At 44.6% G+C, this 22381-nt stretch overlaps 2 protein-coding genes across 2 annotated transcripts in view; one reads left to right on the top strand and one right to left on the bottom strand.

The window, feature by feature from the left end:
- CFAP96 (cilia and flagella associated protein 96) overlaps positions 1 to 11430 on the bottom strand; it is a 41983-nt gene extending 30553 nt beyond the window's left edge. Inside the window, exons 1-3 of the mRNA XM_073656616.1 lie at positions 11335 to 11430; positions 6853 to 6983; positions 3451 to 3670 (exon numbers count right to left, since the gene is read on the bottom strand). Coding sequence (XP_073512717.1) covers positions 3451 to 3670; positions 6853 to 6983; positions 11335 to 11390 — 407 coding nt within the window. The 5' untranslated portion in view covers positions 11391 to 11430. The remainder of the gene's footprint in view (positions 1 to 3450; positions 3671 to 6852; positions 6984 to 11334) is intronic.
- Positions 11431 to 11675: 245 nt separating this feature from the next.
- The window catches only part of UFSP2 (UFM1 specific peptidase 2), a 46667-nt gene continuing 35961 nt past the window's right edge, over positions 11676 to 22381 (top strand). The window contains exon 1 of the mRNA XM_073645315.1: positions 11676 to 11777. Coding sequence (XP_073501416.1) covers positions 11775 to 11777 — 3 coding nt within the window. The 5' untranslated portion in view covers positions 11676 to 11774. The remainder of the gene's footprint in view (positions 11778 to 22381) is intronic.

Below are 22381 nucleotides of genomic sequence, written 5' to 3'. Positions count from 1 at the left end.
CAAATTGTCGGCTCAAATTGTTAGCGGACACCATGTCGCGTTTGGAGAGCCCCTGTGTGCCCAAACATTGGAGCTCCCCCACAAGTGACCCCATTTTGGAAACTATACCCCCCAAGGATTTTATTAAGGTGTATAGTGAACATTTTGAACCCAGAGGTACGACACAGAATTTGTTTACATTAGGTCATCATATTGAATAAGTTGTCATTAGTCTTGAGCGCAAGTGCTCGCTACTTGAGTTTGCATCGGGTACTCAGGTATGCACCATGTACAGCGTGTGCTCGAGTGACATGCTCGAGTCCCTGCTCCGCATGTTTCACGGTTATACGACACCCAAAAAAAACCATGTGGGGATCGCTCGTGCATGGCAGGCAATCCCCGTAAAGTTTTTTTGACTGCAAAGCATATGGGGCAGAGACTCGAGCATGTCACTCAAATACCCACGATACTCAATGCATACCAGAGCACCTGATGCAAACTCAAGTAGCGAGCACTTGCGCTCAACACTAGTCGCCATATCGTCATCTTTTTTTCTTACTTTTGAAAAAAATCCCAACCCCATCACAACCCTAACCCCAGCCCCAGCCCTAACCCTAGCACAACCCTAACCGTAGCACAACCCTAACCCTAGCACAACCCTAGCCCTAGCACAACCCTAACCCTAGCACAACCCTAGCCCCAAACCCAGCCCTAACCCTAGCCCAATCCTAACCCAAGAGTTTATTTTTGACGCCGTTCCTTGTGCGGTATAAGTGATTAGACGACTTTATTCTTCGGGTCGGTGTGATTACAGCAATACCAGAATCATATGGGGTTTTTATGACTGACAGCTGTCACACACTAAAAGACGCATTTTTTGTAAAATCTAGTTTTTGCATCGCCATATTTTGAGAGCTATAATTTTTCCAGATTTTGGCAGACAGTCATGTGACAGCTCGTTTTTTGCGGGATGACTTGACGTTGTTATTGGTGCCATTTTCAGGCACGTGACACTTTTTGATCGCTTTCTATTCCGATTTTTGGGAGGCAGAATAAACAAAAACCAACAATTCAGGAATTGTTTTTTTTGTTTTTTTTTTATTCTGTTCCGCGTGTGGTAAAATTGATAAGGTAGCTTTATTCTTCGGTTCAGTACGTTTACAGCGGTACCACATTTATATCGTTTTTCTATGTTTTGCACTTTTACATAATAAAAGCAATTTTATAGAAAAAAATATTTTTTCGCATCGCTTTATTCTGAGAGCTATAACTTTTTTATTTTTCGGATGATGGAGCTGTATGGCGGCTTGTTTTTTGCGGGACGAGATGACGTTTTCAGCGGTACCATTTTTATTTATATTTGTCATTTTGATCACGTGTTATTCCATTTTTTGTTTGGCGGTATGGTGATAAAGAATTGTTTTTTGCTTCGTTTTTTTTTTTTTTTTTTTTACCGTGTTCACTGAAGGGGTTAACTAGTGGGACAGTTTTATAGCTCAGGTTGTTCCGGACGCGGCGATACCAAATATGTGTACTTTTATTGTTTTTTTTATAATAATATTTATTGATGGGTACATTATATTTTTATTTTTGGTGGATTATTTTTTTTATTTTTTTTTTATATTTTTGCAATTTTTTTTTTTTTCACTTTCTGGAAGCTTATATAGTTTATTACTTTGTCCCACTCTGGGACTTTCACTTTTTTTTCTCTGATCGCCTGCATGGCACAGGAATGCAGCACCATCCCTGTGCCATGCAGGCTGTCAGCGCCGGACAGGGAGAAGATTGTTTGGAGATGCACTGCGCATGTCCAAACAATCTTCCTGCTGTCTGGTGACCCGGATGTTGTCATGACGACATCGGGTCGTCATGGCAACACCCGGGAAGCCTTTGCAGACAGCGCTGGAAGCCGGAAGAGGAGGTGAGTATCTGCGATCACCTCCCCTTGCCCCCGCAATGCTGCGATCGACTTCGATCGCAGCATCGCGGGGGTTAATGTGCTGGGAGCGGTGCAGGACCGCTCCCTGCACATAGTATCGGGTGTCAGCTGTGACAATCAGCTGACACCCGGCGGCGATCGCGCCCGCACAGCCTGTGTGCGCGCGCGATCGCCATGGCGTACTAATACGGGTCTGGCTCTTAAGTCCCAGGGCACAGACGCGTATTAGTACGTCAGATGTTGTTAAGGGGTTAAAGGGGTCTTCCCACAAAAAGAGTTAATTTTAATCAACATTTTAATCAATAGATCTTTGAATAATAATAACTTCCACAATTGGATGTGTTTAAAAAAAATGTTCCTGTGCTGAGATAATCTTATAAATGTGTCTCTGCTGTGTACTGTGTAATGGCTGTGTCTGACCATACAGTAACATGGTCTGATCATATCACTGCTCCTGGGCGGGGAGTAAAAAAGTATACAGACATTACAGCAGGGGATCACAGCTGATTCTTTCTGTGAGGTAAAACATAGATTAAAAACAGGCAGTGAAATGAAAGAAGAATCATCTGTGATCCCCTGCTAATGTCTGTATACTCTTTTGCTTCCTCCCCTGCCCAGGAGATGTGGTATGATCTGACAATGTTCTGTACGGTCAGACACAACCATTACACAGTACACAGCAGGGGCACATTTATAAGATTATCTCAGAACAGGAACAATTTATTTAACCACATCCAATTGTGGAAATTATTATTATTCCAAGATGTATTAATTAAAATGTACTTTGTTCAAGGGGAAAACCCCTTTAAGGTCTTTTTCATGTGGGTCCGTTCTGAAACCCAACTGAAAAAGCACTCAGAAAACGCTCAAAAGAATGAACATCTGCATTTTGTATATAAAACCAGTTGCACTTGATATTTTCAGGCTTTTGAGCATCTTTTAAATTCTTCAGGTATATAAAGTCACCAAGCAGCTAAAAGAAGTTACATGACCCTTCTTCAGGCGTTTTCTGCTCAGAAAATGCTCTGTACTTTACAATACAAGTCAATGGGAAAGCTCAAAACACCAATAAACACCTGGGAGATGCTACCTGGGCATCTTTTTGAGCATTTTCCCAACATTTTTGCTTCAGCCAGTAGTTTATTCATTGGTTAATGGAGAGAAAATGACTGGAAGACAACAGTAAAAAAGACGACCCAAAAAGGATGGAAAAAAGTTCAAAAATGGCACTAGTGATAAAAAAATGAAGAAGCTGGCACTCACAAAACTACCAAAAAGATAAAAAGAAAAAAAAGCTTTTGGACAAAAATTGCTGGCGTGTACTGAAGTGTCGTCTTCTTGGAAAACTCTTTGGGGTTTGCACAAAACTAAAAGATGTGGTGTTGATATATCCCGACTGTTTGGCTTCTGAGCAGCAGAAAAGAAATAGAAGCAAATGTCCCCCATCTGATTCACTCCCTTTCTTGTGGCTCTTTGGCTACTCAGCAACCTTTTCCTATAGACCGTGCCCATGTCAGGGATGTCTTACTTACGGCTTCTTTTCCCCATTAGATGGGAGGAATGTTTTTCCTAAGTTCTTCTTCGCCTGCTGAATACGATACTGTCGCCTTTGTCTTAATGGATCGGAGTAGGCTTCTCCTTCAAACGTTCTTTTGAACTGTGTATCAAAGTAGCCCCCTAATGTATTTGCCATGGATTTGGCACCACCAGGAAACATCTGTCTGTTCTTACTTGCAGCTTCATTAAACGGCTCTGGAAAAAACAAAGTTAGAACTTTATCAAATCACCCTTGTTAATAAGGTCTGTTCCTCCACTGCCTGACACTGTCAGATTATACATACAGTGGGTATGCAAAGTATTCAGAACCCTTTAAATTTTTCACTCTTTGTTTCATTGCAGCCATTTGGTAAATTCTAAAAAGTTCATTTTTTTCTCATTAAAGTACACGCTGCACCCCATCTTGACTGAAAAAAAAACACAGAAATGTAGAAATTTTTGCAAATTTATTAAAAAAGAAAACTGAAATATCACATGGTCATAAGTATTCAGACCCTTTTCTCAGACACTCATATTTAAGTCACATGCTGTCCATTTCCTTGTGATCCTCCTTGAGATGGTTCTACTCCTTCATTGGAGTCCAGCTGTGTTTAATTAAACTGATAGGACTTGATTTGGAAAGGCACACACCTGTCTATATAAGACCTCACAGCTCACAGTGCATGTCAGACCAAATGAGAGTCATGAGCTCAAAGGAACTGCCCAAGGAGCTCAGAGACAGAATTGTGGCAAGGCACAGATCTGGCCAAGGTTACAAAAGAATTTCTGCAGTACTCAAGGTTCCTAAGAGCACAGTGGCCTCCATAATCCTTAAATGGAAGAGGTTTGGGACCACCAGAAGTCTTCCTAGACATATGAAAGCCCGCATAGAGTTTGCTCAAAAACACATGAAGGACTCCCAGACTATGAGAAATAACATTTTCTGGTCTGATGAGATGAAGATAGAACTTTTTGGTGATAATTCTAAGCGGTATGTGTGGAGCAAACCAGGAACTGCTCCTCACCTGCCCAATACAATCCCAACAGTGAAACATGGTGGTGGCAGCATCATGCTATGGGGGTGTTTTTCAGCTGCTGGGACAGGACGACTGGTTGCAATTGAAGGAAACATGAATGCGGCCAAGTACAGAGATATCCTGGATGAAAACCTCTTCCAGAGTGCTCTGGACCTCAGACTTGCCGGAAGGTTCACCTTCCAACAAGACAATGACCCTAAGCACACAGCTAAAATAACAAAGGAGTGGCTTCAGAACAACCCTGTGACCATTCTTGACTGGCCCAGGCAGAAGCCCTGACATAAACCCAATTGAGCATATCTGGAGAGACCTGAAAATGGCTGTCCACCAATGTTCACCATCCAGCCTGACGGAACTGGAGAAGATCTGCAAGGAAGAATGGCAGAGGATCCCCAAATCTAGGTTTTCTCCGAGAATGGCCAGATAGTCCGCCGAAGATAAAACCAGGTTTTGTAAAAAGGGTCATAAGAATTATTAATCATAGAAGTGAGTTCAGAATTGCGATTTTCCAGTCACCGAACCCCTCCCCACCCCCCCAAAAAAAAGATTAGAAAGATTTTTTCCCCCCAATACGGTATCAATAACCATGTAAAAAAAAACAATAGCCCTCATACATAGTAACATAGTAACATAGTTTTTAAGGTTGAAGGAAGACTAAGTCCATCTAGTCCAACCCATAGCCTAACTTGTTGATCCAGAGGAAGGCAAAAAAAAAACATGTGGCAAACACTAAGCTCCACATTGGGGAAAAAAATTTCTTCCCGACTCCATACGACAATCAGACTAGTTCCCTGGATCAACGCCCTATCAAGGAATCTAGTATTTATAACCTGTAATATTATACTTTTCAAGAAAGACATCCATGCCCTTCTTAAATTTTAACAGTGAATCACTCATTACAACATCATGCAGCAGAGAGTTCCATAGTCTCACTGCTCTTACAGTAAAGAATCCCCGTCTGTGATTATGATTAAACCTTCTTTCCTCCAGACGTAGAAGATGCCCCCTTGTCCCCGTCTCTGACCTCAGAGTAAAAAGATCAGTAGAAAGGTCTTTGTACTGTCCCCTCATATACTTGTACATAGTAATAAGATCACCCCTAAGCCTTCTTTTTTCCACAGTAAATAACCCCAAGTGTAATAACCTGTCTTGGTATTGCAGACCCCCCAGTCCTCTAATAACCTTGGTCGCTCTTCTCGGTACCCGCTCTAGTTCAGCTATGTCTTTCTTATACACCGGAGACCAGAACTGTACACAGTATTCTAAGTGTGGTCGCACTAATGACTTGTATAGAGGTAAAATTATGTTCTCCTCATGAGCATCTATGCCTCTTTTAATGCATCCCATTATTTTATTTGCCTTTGCAGCAGCAGCCTGACACTGGCCACTAAACGTGAGCTTGTCGTCCACCCAGGTCTTTTTCAGTTACAGTTTTGCCCAGTGTTTTACAATTAAGCATATAATTATACATTTTATTTCCTCTGCCCAAGTGCATTACCTTACATTTATCCCCATTAAAACTCATTTGCCATTTATCAGCCCAAGCTTCTAGTTTACATAGATCCTCCTGTAATATAAAATTGTCCTCCTCTGTATTGATTACCCTACAGAGTTTAGTGTCATCTGCAAATATTGAAATATTACTCTGTATGCCCCCTACAAGGTCATTAATAAATATGTTAAAAAGAAGGGGGCCCAATACTGACCCCTGTGGTACCCCACTGTTAACTGAGACCCAGTCTGAGTGTGTTCCATTAATAACCACCCTTTGTTTCCTATCACTGAGCCAATTCTTAACCCACATACATATATTTTCCCCTATCCCCATTGTTCTCATTTTATGTATCAACCTTTTGTGTGGAACAGGTCCAGCAATGCAAAAAAAAGTTATGTTTTTTTTTTTTTACAAGATTCTTCTTAACTACTATAATATTTACAGCCCAGTAAACAATGTTTTTCGGTACATTAAATGGTAAAATGAATGGTGTCATTCAAAAGCACAACTCATCCCCGCAAAAACAACCTCTCTTCTGGATGTGTCGATGGAAGAATAAAAAAGTTATGGCTCTTGGAAGAAGGGAAGAAAAATAAAACAAAAAGCAAAAATAAAAAATCACTGGTCGTGAATAGGTTAAATGGATTGCATCAGACTAGAAAAATTGCCGGCTTTCTTCCAGAAGAAGCGCCAGTCACCTAAATGCAATAGTCAGGCCGCAGACGAGAGGTGCGGATTCTGGAATAAAGCAGCCATGTTTTTCTAGTCTCATAGTACTCGATCTCAATGACACATTGGGAATTCTTCTTCTCATATATACTGTATCTTGACATTATACACAGTGATATTTAATATAGCCAACTTACTAGAACAGGGTGTGACGTATTTGTCTCCTATACTGATGTAGCCCATCTCACGGAACAGACCGATCCGATCCATATCTGATTTTACATCGCTAGGCATTGTTGTAAAGTGCTGATCTTCCACACCTTGTATCCTAAGGGAAAGAAAGTAATAAAAAAAGGCAAATGGTGTCATCCAAAAGTACAGCTATCAGTTAGATTAAAGGAGCTGCTCACTATTCTGATGGAATAATAAAGGCTGCAGCAGATCAGCGCCCACAGATTGGCTGCAGTGGTCATGGGACATCACGGGAAACCTAACCAGTTTGGGAAGTAAGTACAGAGTGTTTTTATATTGTTTTGCTCTATGGAGCTGTTATGAACAGGTTGTTCAATAGTGGACGACCCCTTTAATTTTTTCAATGTAATTTTCAATGTCAGTAACCCTTGTAAAATATCGCTGCTCATACTGCGCTCACGATAGACTGAAAACTTGTGTTCTGTAGCGATCATTTCTCTGCAGGCATATCATTATCCTCACAGACAGGATTCCAATAACAGGTAACACCTTTATTATAGAACGCAGGAGGGAGATAACACTGGGCGCACTATGGTCATTAATGATAGAGACATCTCCCCCTCCTTCCTGTACAGTATCCTTTACACGTCACCCGAGCCTGCCTGCAAAACTCTTCTATAAAAATGTGAAAAAGGAGCGATGAGCTAATCTGTCCAGGTGAATGGGAAAATACTCCAGTAATAGCAAAAAAAAAAACAGTCCAAACGACAGCCGGCACTCACATCCTTCTTAAAAGAATTACTTTATTGATCCAGTAGTATAAAAGGCACAAAAACAGTTGAACACAACAGCACAAAAATTAGAAAGGCAGAAGAGAAATATCCGCTGCGCTCCCAGGCAACATGTTTCAGACCTACATGATCCTTTGTCAAGCTTTGATAAAGGATCATGTAGGTCTGAAACATGTTGCCTGGGAGCGCAGTGGATATTTCTCTTCTGCCTTTCTAATTTTTGTGCTGTTGTATTCAACTGTTTTTGTGCCCTTTATACTACAGGATCAATAAAGTAATTCTTTTAAGATGTGAGTGCTGGCTATCGTCTTACTGTAAAGCAAATAGAATAATATACAATCGGAAAATAAAATAAAAAATACATTACAGTAAAAGTGAATGTTTCGGTATAACACTGAAATATGTACATCTCAGTCAGGCTGGTCTGTCAGGAGCACTGGTCAGTGACAGGAGCGATGCTCTGCTAGCCACGATCCTAGCAGTTTAACCCTTTAGATGCTGCGGTTCGCAAAGGCTCCACCATGGGAGTTAGTTTACCTAGGCCCCCATAGCTGTAGTCTTGCTACCCCTATTACAGAGGCATGGTGTAATAGTTTACCTGTCAGCGTTACGAAGTAAGTATGGCAGTGTATTATGTGATTGTATGAGCGATCAAACTCACTGAAGTTCAAATCGTCTAATGCAACCCAAAAAAAAATCTAAAATTTTTACAATTATAGGAAAAACCCTGAAACAGCCTTTTTGCCCATTAAATAATATTTTGGAATTTAAAAATATTAAAATAAAAATCATTGATATTACTGCACCAGTAGCAACCCACAATATTAAATTATCACTTTTTTGAACCAGATCAAAATGATTTGTACTTGTCCCAGCTCACCAAAAACAAACTATAATAAAAGGCGATTCAAAAAATACATACTTCAAAAATGTCACATATAAAAGCTACCGCTCGTTCTGCAAAAAAAGAAGCTCTCACCCAGATCGGTCAACAGGAAGAGAAAGCACTTTTTCTTTAAGTTGTTTTTATCGTGCAACATTGGTAAAACATAGAGAAAATATGATTCATACTGCACAGTTGATGGCAAGAAAAATAAAAAAGCAAGGGTTGTCCACTACTTATATATGACTAGAGTTTGTGCGAATCGATTCCCAGGACTAGGTCCATCGGCCACGTCAGTAATCTCTGATCTAATCAACATAAGATCTAGGGGGTCTACACCCGGCCTCCCCACCAATCAGCTGTTGTCAACTCCTTGCAGGGGTCGGATTTAAACAATGTACAAAGCAGAAGAGCACAGCTCTGTCCATTGTCCAGTGCTGGGTGCTGCAGATCAGCTAGTATTCTCTTCAATAGGAGCTGCTTCACCCAGTAGGGGTTTCAGGTGTTGGACATCCACCAATCTTATGTTGATGAGATGTCTTTGGGATAGGTCATCAGCATAAGAGTAGAGGATACACTTTGTAGAGTGCAGTTGAAACAACCAAAAAACATTGCACATCCTGGAAGCCACAAGGTCCTTAGCTACAAATATGGTGGTCAATCCTGGCATCGGATTATTGTTAATCATACACTGAAGAGCACAGACGACTCCAGACACCATCAGTCTCGTTATCACTAATGAGTGAAACTGGAAGGTGTGAAAGCCCAGGAATTATTTATAAGCCCATGTCCAGCGACTATGCATTATTAACAGAGACTAACGAGCAGAGCTTCACGTCTGAACGATCCAGTAATGTCATACAGAGCTCCACGGGTGACTATACCGTTCTTCTCTTCTACCATCATTTCTAAGTAAAAAGTCAGAAGTTTTGATCTCTGTTAGGCAGTTCAAGGTCCATATACAGGATGCAATGGCAGACTGACTGCAGGGCTCCTACCCTGGACTTACAGCGGCATTGACACATATGAGCTTGTAAGTTTGGGGTGGGAGACATACGGTCACCCTGGACATTGCGGCCTCTATATGGGCCATGAACTGCGTTCTTGTGACCTTGGCATCACAAAAGGGCAGAGCTCTCCTGTTAGGACTGAGAACAACCACTCGGTCCATTTTTTTTCTCCCATGAAACCTGGTTTTCTGTATTCACAAGTGAGTTTTTCTGCAGATTTTTGATTACTGACTGTTCACACCACATATGATCCTTCCATTGGAGATATAATTCAGAATTATCTCCTGGCTCCTATCTCCGGTGAAAGCCTCCAAGAGGTACAGGTGTATATGTAGGGTCCTATTGAGGAAAAAATCTATATTGCACAGAACATCCGGTTTTACCAAATGCCAATGTCTGGAATGGTATAGTGGACTATGCTCTTCTGTGCAGTAAAAGTAGATGTTCTACAGCCGGCCACACTCATTAGCTAGCCGAGGTCAAGCTATTGTTCAGCTGGCAGCAATCTCACCCAACTCCCCCATACACAGGAGCACTCAGATCTAGTGACGGGAGGTCTGGATCTATTTAGGGGCAGTGTGTATTTAGTGATGGGCGGTCTGGATCTAGTCATGGGCGGTCCGGCTCTAGTCATGGGTGGTCTTGATCTATTGATGGGCGGTCTGGATCTTGTGATGGGTGGTCCAGCTCTATTGATGGGCAGTCTTGATCTATTGATGGGCAGTCTGGATCTATTCATGGGCGGTCTGGATCTATTCATGGGCGGTCTGGATCCAGTGATGGGCGGTCTGGATCCAGTGATGGGCGGTCTGGATCCAGTGATGGGCGGTCTGGATCCAGTGATGGGCGGTCTGGCTCTAGTGATGGGTGGTCCGGGTCTATTGTTGGGCAGTCTTGATCTATTGATGGGCGGTCTGGATCCAGTGATGGGCGGTCTGGATCCAGTGATGGGCGGTCTGGCTCTAGTGATGGGCGGTCCGACTCTAGTGATGGGCGGTCTGACTCTAGTGATGGGCGGTCTGACTCTAGTGATGGGCGGTCCGGCTCTAGTGATGGGCGGTCTGACTCTAGTGATGGGCGGTCTGACTCTAGTGATGGGCGGTCCGGCTCTAGTGATGGGCGGTCTGACTCTAGTGATGGGCGGTCTGACTCTAGTGATGGGCGGTCCGGCTCTAGTGATGGGCGGTCTGACTCTAGTGATGTGCGGTCCGGCTCTAGTGATGGGCAATTCGGCTCTTTTTGGTCACCTGGATCATTTGGCTCTGTTCACCAGAAAGAGCCGACTCTTTTGGATCACAAGAAGATCTCTATTAGATCTGTGTCCTATCACAGGTAAGCACATATTTATGGTAAAATCACCCCCAATCCTACCACCACCCATCTGTAGAAAGCCAATGACAGAGGATTTTTCAGGGGTTTCAGCTTCAGCAGCCGGATGGTGTAATGTTACCCCCAATGAGAATTGGAAACTGAGGGAGGCTATCATTGGGGAGCTGGATGGTTCGAGAATGCCCCACCAATGCTCGGCTCAGCCGTGCGCTCCCTTGATCTCTATGAGAGACCCGCTGCCAGAACCAAACGAAAGGACAAAGCAAACACAACACAGGGATCAGGAGATTAACTTCCAACCTACCGATCCTAGCGTCACCTGCCATTCCCTGTATTATATCCCATTGCTCCTCATGGTGGCCCCAGCCCCTAGATGTGACATGGGGTGTGTGGTGACACCAGGATCACATCCCCAGTGTCAGTGTCGCCAGATCAGATCCCCCAATAAACGAGCCCCCCACACACTGACCATACCTGACCCTCAGCCTCCTCGGCTCTTTAGATCTCAGCTTGTTACCAGTGGTTACCATGGAAATGGACTAGCTCAAGAAAGTGGGATGTTGGACTTCTGTTATGAACACAAACATAGCACATTTATACCATTACCCGCTTCTTAATTATAGTAATTTAACTAAAACAAATGGGTCTTATATTTCTAGAAGAAATGTTTAGAGCTTGCTAATAACAGTTCCTCACACCCCCCTATTCTATTAATGGTTCCGTCCATTCTCGTTTGCATTCTGGGACATGTAGTTTCGTTGCGCGTCATAAAATTGTTACGCATGCGCAGAGAGTACTGAACGCCTTGACTGGGCGGGGTTTGTGTGACACGTGGGCTGCCGGTAAGTGATTGACAGCTGGTAGCCGGAAGCTGAGAAGAGTGAAGAGCATCAGTGAGAGTCAGTGCCAGAGACATGGTGAGAGGAAAACATCTGATAGCAGGGAGCGTGTGCAGAGCTGGCGGTCACCCACAGGCGGCTCCCCGTGCTTATCCACGCATTACTGCACAGCACGTGGAAACATATGGCAGCCAGTGGTCTGCTGTGCCTGCAGCGTGTTCTCTGGTATCAGACAGGCCTATGGCGTCAGAGTCTGCAGCCTGTGCTGGCTGATCAGCAAGGGGTCACTCTCCACGGGGCCCAGGACAAAAAGGGGCCACTCTCAATTGACCCCCCACTGTTCATGGGCCCCCATTCTCCATGGGGCCCATCCTGTGAGTTTAGCATCCTCTTTTTGTGCAGAGTGCAATTTTCCATGTCCATTGGAGTCTATGGGTCCCTTGGAGGTGAGCGGCACCAGAGATGTTTTGCAACTGCTTATCCTTCTGTCTGTTGACACAAGACAAGGTGGCATTCACACGTCCATGTGACGCGTCCTAGTGCTTCCACATGTTTTATTGAGCAAAATGGATCTATTATTTTATTATAGCGGCATTTATTCCATGGCGCTTTACATGTGAGAAGGTGTATATATAATAAAAACCAGTACAATATTCTTGAACAAAAATGAGTCGGCGACTGGTACAGGAGGAGCGAGGACCCTGCCCGCAAGGGCTCACAATCTACAAGGAATGGGTGAGGATACAGCAGGTGAGGGCAGAGCTGGTCTTGCAGCGGTATGGTGGCTTGTCAGAAGAGGAGGGTCTTCAGGTTCCTTTTGAAGGTTTCCACAGTAACCGAGAGTCTGATATGTTGGGATGGAGAGTTCCAGAGTAGGGGGGGATGCACGGGAGAAATCATGTATGTGATTGTGGTAAGAAGAGATAAGGGGAGTAGAGCAGGAGATCTTGTGAGGATCGGAGGTTGCGTGCAGGTATGTATCCGGAGACTAGGTCACAGATGTATGGAGGAGACAGGTTGTGAATGGCTTTGTATGCTGTGGTTAGAGTTTTGAACTGGAGTCTCTGGGTAATTGGGAGCCAGTGAAGGGATTGACGGAGAGGCTGAGGAATAGCGGGGGGACAGGTGGATTAGTCGGGCAGCAGAGTTTAGGATAGATTCTCACATCCGTGAAAATCACGGATCCGAGAGCGAAAACCGTGAGACTGAGAGCACATCCTATTCTCATTCATGTTTGTGGATCAGACTTGGCCAGAGTAGTCTATAGGAATCTGTAAAAAAAAAAAAAAAATGGAAGGCAGACTTTGTATTTCAGTTCTCCATGTGAAATTCATTGGTTCTTATTAGTGATGAGCGAGTGTGCTGGTTTAACCCTTTCACCGAGCACGCTTGGGCGGCTCCCATCGTTCACGGCAGGGGGGTGGCTCCCATCGGCATGGCATCGGTGTACAGTCTGTGCTCTCCATGTTTAATATTGAAAAGAATAGGAGAAGCTTTGTCATTTATTTATCCATCTGTGAAAACCACTGATGATAAAAATGGCCACACGGACCGTACACTGATGACACCGGTACCATTTTTACATGTGTGTGTGAATGAGGCCTTATGCTGAGCAGGTATTGCCTGTGGCTGGGTGTGTGTGTATCTGGGATCAGCAGGAGCGATGTGTATGTGTGAGCCCCCCCACTCAATCACTTGCTGCCCCCATCCTAAACCTGCCTTTGTAATAATCCTATATCGGGGTAGGGCTGGGGCTACACAGCGATGTGTCACACAACAACAAACCTCTGTGCGATTTGTCTCTGCTGCCTGGCAACTATTTTAGAGCTGTAATTTTGCTGGGAAAAAATAGACCAAATCGCAGATATATTACATGCAACTCGTGGTCCCATGTCACCTGCATTGATATCTATGGAAAGTGCGTCACGTGTGACTTGCAACAGAAAATCCCAACCCATTTGGAAGCCTTTCTGACTGCGCTGCCCTGAGAAATCATTGGAAATGGTTAGATGCAATGTGTCGCCTGACCCGTCACCGTGCAGTCCTTGTCTGATGATCTGAGCTGGAGATGTAGATATCTACACAACTTGCTCCACGCCCGGTGCTTTTGTTAGAGGTGATTAGCTTCTTTTTACATTTGGTTAAAAAAAAAATTATGGCATGTCACTTTTTTACATTTGGCCTCTATCCCTTGGCTTTTACTTACCGTCCCCTGGTCCAGCACCTTGTCCCATCACAGCTGCCGTCTCTGTTTGGTTCACTGAGCTCAGGGATTGGCTGCAGCTGTATTGATATTGCATAAGTGCTGCAGACAAACATTGGAGATGGGGGCAGCGGTGGAGACTCAGTGTTACACCCGGTGAGGGTAAATAAAGTACAGTCTGTTTTTAAACAACAAACTACGCCTGAGGATAGATTTTTTTTTTTCCTGGAACCAGTAAACACGTTAAAGGGAACTTGTCACCAGTTTTTTTCATGTCTGAACTGAGACTAGCACCTTATTCTGCGCCTGTGCTGCATTCCATAAAGGAATATTCACCCACTGATTCCCCCTGTACACCCCCCAAAAACCTTTTGAAACTCTCCCGATCTCTATGTAAATCCTGCCGGTCCGGTCCGATAGGCGTCCTTAGTGAGGTGTCTAATCTTTCATTCCGGCTTCTGATCGTCTTCCTCCTGCTCTGATTGACATGGATGACACCTCCTGCATCATCCACATAGCCAAGCGATATCTCGCTCCTCCGCAGAGACATCTCCAGCTCACGCCTGAGCACTTTTTACCCTCTCCTACTGCTGGCGGAGCCTAAAACATAATGGTGCATGTGCTCTTATATTTTAGGCTCCGCCCGCAGTAAGGTGCGAAATCCCCCACTAGCTGCCGTTTGCCTACCTGCCATGTACTGATACCCTCCATTAATGGAGCAGACTCTCCCCCAACTTTCAGAGGACGTCCTTGCCACAGCAGTGCTAGTCCTGTACTGAAACCTCATCTGCCTATTCAGCAAACTTATTGGGTTGTGCCAGGCCAGGACTAGCCTCCCTGACCCTTCCATGTCTTTGATGGACAGAACATGAACCTATTATATAATACCAAAAATAATTTTCCAATTGGGACTTTGAGGCTATGTGCCCACGATGCAGAAATGCTGCATATTTTTTCCGCTTCTCCCTGGCAGGAAAAACGAATGCGGTTTTTTAAATGCGTTTTTCCTGCCAGGTAGAAGCTTTGTCAAGCATTTCTGCATGCGGGTTATCAAGCGATTTTAGCATCACTTGGAGAAGTGCTTGACAACTTGGTCACACTTGCAAGCGGCATGGATTTATATAGTGTGACCAAGTAATAGTTAAAAAAAAGAATAAGAATGGTAAAAAATAAAGATTACTTACCTTCCGATGGCCCCCGGTGTTTTCTCTGCTGCGTCCGTTCTGTTGTATCGGTCACAGTGGTGTGAAGGACCTGCGGTGACGTCATTGACTCATGTGACAGGTCACGCGACTGCCAACGTCAGCGGTCACGTGACCTGTCACATAACTAAATGACATCATGGCAGGTCCTTCACACCACCGCGACCCGTACAACAGACCGGACGCATCGTTGAGGAGGTCGGGGGACATCAGAAGGTAAGTATAATCTTTTATTTTTTATTTTAAATTCTTTTTTTAACAGGTTCTATGGTACCCGGGTCTGGAGGAGAGTCTCCTCTTCTCCAGACCCGGGTACCATTCGCACATAGAATCGCATAATATCCATGTGTGCAAATGTACTGACACTGATATTATGCGTCTTAATGCAAGTCAATGGCGGCAATTATGCTGCGTGTCCGCAAAATTAATGGACATGCTGCGTATTTTTTACTCAGTGATAATCCGCAGCGGAAATTTCCTCAGCATGTGCACAGAGCATGCGGATTATAATTGGGGAACATGGGGCACATATTACCAAGTGTTTTTTAAGCGTTTTCGCTGCGGATATTCCGCTGCAAAAACGCTTGAAAAACGCATATTGGGCACGCAGCCTCACAGTAATATAAGTAATGTACTCAAAAAAGGAAAAAAGAGAAATATAGGGGCAAACAAATGTAATAATAATGGAATAGATAAAGATTATTAGTAAACATATACAAATAAATACTTAGTTGTGGGGAGAGGTCAGACTAAAATACAAACCCCAGAAAAAAAATATTTAACCCCAAATCACTGATTTAAGAGGCAAGAAAAAAACCTTCCATCCCCCTTTTGTGAGTATCGAATATGTATGAATGGTATAAGAAACATATAAATATGCCTGATATAGAAAATAACTGGCTAAGAATAAATATTAAGAATAAGAAGCTAAAATCCTATTAATATGCTGAATAGAAGGCATAACGGCCTTATATAAGAATAAATTTCATGGCAATATGCGTCTGAATAATAGGGATACACTTGCGCCCAGGACACAGACTGCATGCAGTAATAGAAACACTATATAATGCATATACCTTAAGACATAATCTGCCAGTAAGAGACACAAGGGAGAACAATGGGTGCACAGGCACCTTGACGCGCGTTTCAGAAACACTGGGTTTTGGCAGGAGACCGTTCCTATTATAGTCTATGTAGTGTGTGTGAACGAGCGGAGTGTGACCGGAGTGTATGTGCACACGGAAGTAAGTGTGTGACTTGTGATTCAGTGAATAGATATTTGTGAATCTTGCACCAAATACCTGTGTGAATTGCTGTGAGTTACTGAATTGTGAACTGCTGAGTGCTTTTCTACCTGTTTAATTTTATTGGGCTTTTTAAAACCTATTTCCAGTACGTCCCCATGACAGCACCGTAGGAGGAGTAATCCCATATCCTGTGTAGGGACAGGAAGCACAAGAGGTTAAAAGCCCTCCCACCCCCAACCTCCTCAGTGTTTTTCCTGTCCCTACACAGGACAGGGAGTGCAGGAGCACTGGTGTGAAGACAGAGATACCTCAGGGGACCCCTGGGGGATTGGGGGGGCCACGGCTCTCTCCTTCCCGCCCCCAAGCGGGTCCTGGGCCGATACTCCCATTCGGGAGTACCTCAGCCCTCCGGTGTGCTGGAGCCTCCGGGTGCCGCTTCCCCATTGCCGGGGCTCTCGGTGGGTCCGGCTTCTCCTGGCTTCGGAACCGCCCGGCGTCGAAACCGGAAGTTCGGGATGACGACTTCCGGTGGCGGTCGCGTGGGAAATTCAAACCGCGGTGAAGAACAGACGCCAGGGAGCAGGGAAAATGACTGGGCGACCACGTAAGGCATAGGAAGGGGGGCTGGGGAGCACAAAAACAGGCTTGGGCACCCCTGACAGCAAAATGGCAGAGATGTCTCACCCTGATACCCTCCCTGCTTCGCCCCACAGTCATGTGAGTGTACCATTACCTCCTTTATATGGTTAATGGAGTTTACTCTTACCAGGCCCTCCATATTTTTTATAGGATCTATCTGGGCAGTTACCACCTCCTTCTAAGAAATAGAAGGATACAGGGAAAAAAGGCCACAGTAAAATCCAAGAGGTGCCTGGATTGTAACATCAGACTTCCAGACTCATAAACAAAGCGTCTGTGTGCTGAGTGTAGAGCCTCCATGCTAAAGGAGGAGCACGGGGCTTTATTAAACGAGGCTTCTATTGTTCTCTGTAGCCCAGGGGATGAGATGTTTGGTGGTCTTAGAACCCAGAGATCCATGTTTTTTTCTGTTAAAAGCCCATGTGAAGGACATGATACTGGGGGAATGGGAGGATGTGGAGAAGACACTCTATACCACGAGACTTCCGCCCAACTATCTTTTGACCCAGGGGACACTATTCCTAAAATTGACATCCTGGTGGCTAAGGTGGTCAAGAAAACCTCTATCCCTTTTGAAGACTCATCAGGACTTAAAGATCCTATGGATAGGAAGGCGGATGGACTTTTGAAAAAAGCCTGGGAAGCTTCAGTAGCAATTATTAAATCTAATATCGCTGCTACATCTATTGCCAGATCCATGAGAGTCTGGCTAGAAGAGCTAGAGAGTCACCTACGAGATGGCACCCGAGGGAATCTCTCCTTCAATCATTGCCCCTATTAAAAATGGCAACAAATTTTATGGCCGATGCTTCAGCGGAATCGGTCAGATTTGCGGCCAGAAATAATGCGCTTTCCAACTCAGCCTGTAGAGCTGTTTGGTTAAAAAACATGGTCTGGAAATACAGCTTCTAAGAACAAACTGTGCTACATTCCATTTTCAGGGCTCAGAGTATTCGGACCTGTACTAGATGACATTCTAGAAAAAGCGTCCGATAAAAAGAAGGGCTTCCCTGAGGAGAAAAAGAAGGAGCTGCCCTTTCATAAACTGTTCCCCTCCAGTAAATAAAGTTTTTCAGAAACAGTTGGCATCGGGTAACTCAAAATCCCTGAATACTAACAACTATAGCGCAGGATTACAGGATAGAATTTTCTCAAAATCCCCTTCAAAATTCCGCCTGACGAGAGGTTCCCCTACCTCTCTTTCCCATCTGCAGGCAGACATAGAGAAGCTGCTGCATCAGAGGGTTATTGTACTAGTTCCAGAGCACGAATAACATCAGGGCCATTACTCCTCCCTGTTTTCAATAAAGAAACCGTCAGGGGAGTTCCATACGATTATCAACCTGAAACCCCTAAACCGGTGGGTCCGCTACAATATATTCCGCAGGGAATCAGTAAGATCAGCCATCCCTGTAATAAACATGGATACGGTTATGTGCACCCTGGACCTTAGGGATGCATACTACCACCTGCTAATACATTCCTCAAGTCAGCAATATCTGAGGTTTGCACTACCATCAGGCAGTCAGATTCTACACTATCTTCCCTTTGGCCTGTCATCTGCTCCCAGAATCTTTACAAAGATCATGGCAGAGGTGGTGGCCTGTATCCGTCAGAGATATTGCCATCATTCCGTACTTGAACGACTTCCTGTTGGTAGCAGGATGTCCTGTAGATATGACGCAACATCTGGAACTTGTCCTACGGACATTAACCAGCCTGGGTTTGATTGTGACCAAAGAAAAATCCAGTTTTGTCCCAAGTACATCACACATCTTCCTGGGAGTCCATCTCAACTCCCGAATACGAATATCTTGTCTCCCGGTAGACAAGATGCTCTCAATTCCACAAAGGATTCGTTCTTTTGCAAGAGAGAAGAAACCTTCAATCCGGAAGGCAACGAGTATTTTGGGAATCATGACGTCATGCATCTCCTGCGTCAGATGGAGCCAGTTCCATTCCAGGCCTCTACAGAAATGCATCCTGGAAGTGACAGACGGACATCAGAATTGCCTAGACAGGAAGATGTCTTTGTCCAGAAACGCCCAGGACTCTCTACACTGGTGGCTCGACCAGAAGAATCTACGGAAGGGAGTGCAGTGAATTCTGGAACCTTGTCTTTTAGTGACCACGGACACAAGTCTCTCAGGATGGGGAACTCTAGTGGGAGATTCTTATCTCCAAGGAACATGGTCCACGGAGATTCAGACCCAATCATCGAATTTTCGGGAACTACAGGCAATCTGGGAAGCCCTACAGAGAAGCCGGGCGGTCTTAAAAGACAAACATGTAAGAATTTTGTCGGACAACATCACGGCAGTTTCTTTCATCAGACATCAGGGGGGACCAGGACATCCACTTCTCCAGTCCCTGGCCAACAGGATATTCTTAGGTATAGAGAAGGTAGTGAGCTCCATTTCTGCAGTTCACCTTTGGGGATCTGACAATCAGGAGGCAGATTACTTCAGAAGGCTTGAGAATGGGAAATGAAGGAAGAGGTGTTCCAGCAATTAACCCGCAGATGGGGGCAGCCGCACCTAGACCTTTTTGCATCCAGAACAAATGCAAAGACGACATCTTTCTTCTCTCTCGACCCAGGAGATCATCCTCTGGCAGTGGACGCACTCTCACAATATTGGGGAGAGGGCCTAACATATGCCTTCCCACCTGCTCTTCTAATTCTGAGAATGCTGCGAAAAATTCAGGAAGATCAGGCGACTGTCCCGTTCTGTCCAAGGAGAAGTTGGTTCTCCCTTCTACGTCATCTAGCGTTGGAAGACCCAATCATTTTTTCCTTTTCAGGAAGATCTTCTGACGCAAGGTCCACTGTTTCATCAGAATCTTCAACAGCTCCAGTTCTCAGCTTGGCTTCTGAAGGGGAGATCCTGAAGAACAAGGGCTTATCCGCCAGAGTGATTCAGACTATGCATGCTAGTAGAAAACCTGTAACCCAGGCCATATATTAAAAAGTCTGGAGGACCTTTTGTCATTTCCACAGGACGGTAGACACCTCTCAGTCAGACATCCCTGCGATCTTTGATTTCTTGCAGGCAGGATTGACGCAGGTCTTAGACCAAGTACCTTGAAGGTGCAGATTGCGGCACTAAGTGCTTTCTTCGACACATCATTGTCCTCACATACCTGGATAATCAGGTTTGTCAAGGCAGTCCAGAGACTTAGGCCTACACAGAATTTCTTCCCCTCCATGGGATCTGAATCTTGTCCTGAGAGCCGTTTGTAAACCTGCCTTCGGCCCAGTTAATAATTTGGGAATAAAGAACTTGACACTGAAAACCGTCTTCTTGGTGGCAATCACCACAGCTAAACGGTTGGATGAAATCCAGGCTCTATCTGTCGTCAAGCCTTGTATGCAGATTCGGGATGATTGCATCATTCTGAAACTGGATCCAAGTTTCTCTCCGAAGGTGGTGTCATTGATGACCTTAAACCAAGAAGTTGTTCTTCCATCATTCTGCGAAAACCCTAGGAATCAGAGGGAGGAAGAGTTCCACCATCTCGAAGTCCGCAGAGCAGTGTTGGCCTATTTGGAGGCCACTCGGAACTGGAGATTAGACTCTAACCTTTTTATACAGTTTTGGGGAAAAAAAATAGAGGCAGGAAGGCTTCAAGACCATCCTTAGCTAGATGTGTCACATCCATGATTAATCTAGCATATCTTTCAGAAGGACAGCCTCCCCCTGAAATTATCAAAGTCCATTCCACCAGAGCAATTTCCACCTCATGGGCAACTAGAGCAGGGGCTACCATTGAACAAATATGTACCGCAGCCACATGGTCAGGACATGCTACTTTCTGCAAACACTACAAGCTAGATGTTTTCTCACAGCAGAGATCTGCGTTTGGTAGGAAGGTACTTCAGGCAGTTATCCCACCCTTAGCTATGAGTTCTTGGGTATGCTCCTACGGTGCTGTCATGGGGACGTACTGGAAAGCCGGAATTAGTCTTACCGGTAATGATGTTTCCAGGAGTCCACATGACAGCACCCTTATTTCCCTCCCTATATTGCTACTGTATGTGACTCTAACATATGTCTAAGCAGTTTCAAATAAAATTTTGTTGTACCCAGCCAATATGGTTCTTGGAAAATCACTGAGGAGGTTGGGGGTGGGAGGGCTTTTAACCTCTTGTGCTTCCTGTCCCTACACAGGATATGGGATTACTCCTCCTACGGTGCTGTCATGTGGACTCCTGGAAACATCATTACCGGGTAGACTAATTCCGGTTTTTCTCTCTACAATTTTACAGTTTCTTATTTTACTACCTGTGGGTTTACGAGTTAATTACATTGCACTGAAATCCTGAGGTGTAGCTATACTCACAAGGGGTTAATTAAGGGTGAGGGGTCATAATTAAGGGTTTATAAGTTGCAGCTAGTTGGGGCTTCCACTCCTTTGGAAGTTCATTGAGCTGTAGGTTGGATTGCTGCTAAAGGGGAAAAAAAACAAAACAACTCTTTAAATCTTCTTCCTTAGCGAGTGTGAACGGATTGTAAGTGCTAACGGAAGTAAGTGTGTGACTTGTGATTCAGGGATTTGGAAGGGAGGAATTTGGACTGAATTGCTGTCTGTATTTTATTAATTCTTTACATTTCTTTTTACTTCACATTTCTGTCTAGGGCAATCCACATTAGAAAATGAGCTCCATTATTGACAATGCTATCCAGTGTACATCTTGCCACATGTATGCAATCCTTGAACAGCCGGTCGGGGGTGCATACTGCTGTGCGAGATGTGTGCACGTTGTGCGTTTGGAAGGCAGGTACTGGATCTAAATGAGCAGCTGGCAACACTGAGATCCATTGACAATATAGAAAGGAGTCTGCTGCTCACTGAGCAGAAGCTCACTGGGGTAGATGTGGGGGAGGGTGGTAGTAGGGAGCTGCAGGACAGTGAGGCAGCTAGCTGGGTGACAGTTAGAAGGGGGGGTAGAGGGAAGAGTGCCAGGGAGGCTAGTCCTGATCTGGCACACCCCAATAAGTTTGCAAAGTTGGCATGTTCCCTGAAAGCCGGAGGAGAGTCAGCTCCAGTAAGGAGGGAAATAGGAGAGCAGGGCAGGCCAGGCAGGTGCTAGTAGTGGGGGACTCAATTATTTAGGGAACAGATAGGTCAATCTGTCACAAAGACAGGGCTCGTCGAACAGTGTGCTGCCTACCTGGCACTCGAGTCCAGCACATCGCTGATCGGGTTGACAGATTACTGGGAGGAGCTGGTGAGGACCCAGCTGTCATGGTGCACATTGGCAAAAATGAAAAAGTTAGAGATATGTGGAAGGTCCTTAAAGATGATTTCAGGGAATTAGGCTGCAAGCTGAAAGCAAGGACCTCCAAGGTAGTATTCTCTGAAATACTCCCTGTACCACGTGCCACGCCA

The sequence above is a fragment of the Phyllobates terribilis genome, unplaced genomic scaffold (genome assembly GCF_046119375.1).
Source record: "Phyllobates terribilis strain yellow unplaced genomic scaffold, ASM4611937v1 Scaffold_1__5_contigs__length_1240528914, whole genome shotgun sequence".
In the NCBI taxonomy this organism is placed as follows: Eukaryota; Metazoa; Chordata; class Amphibia; order Anura; family Dendrobatidae; genus Phyllobates; species Phyllobates terribilis.
This window is presented reverse-complemented; position numbering and strand designations above follow the sequence as displayed.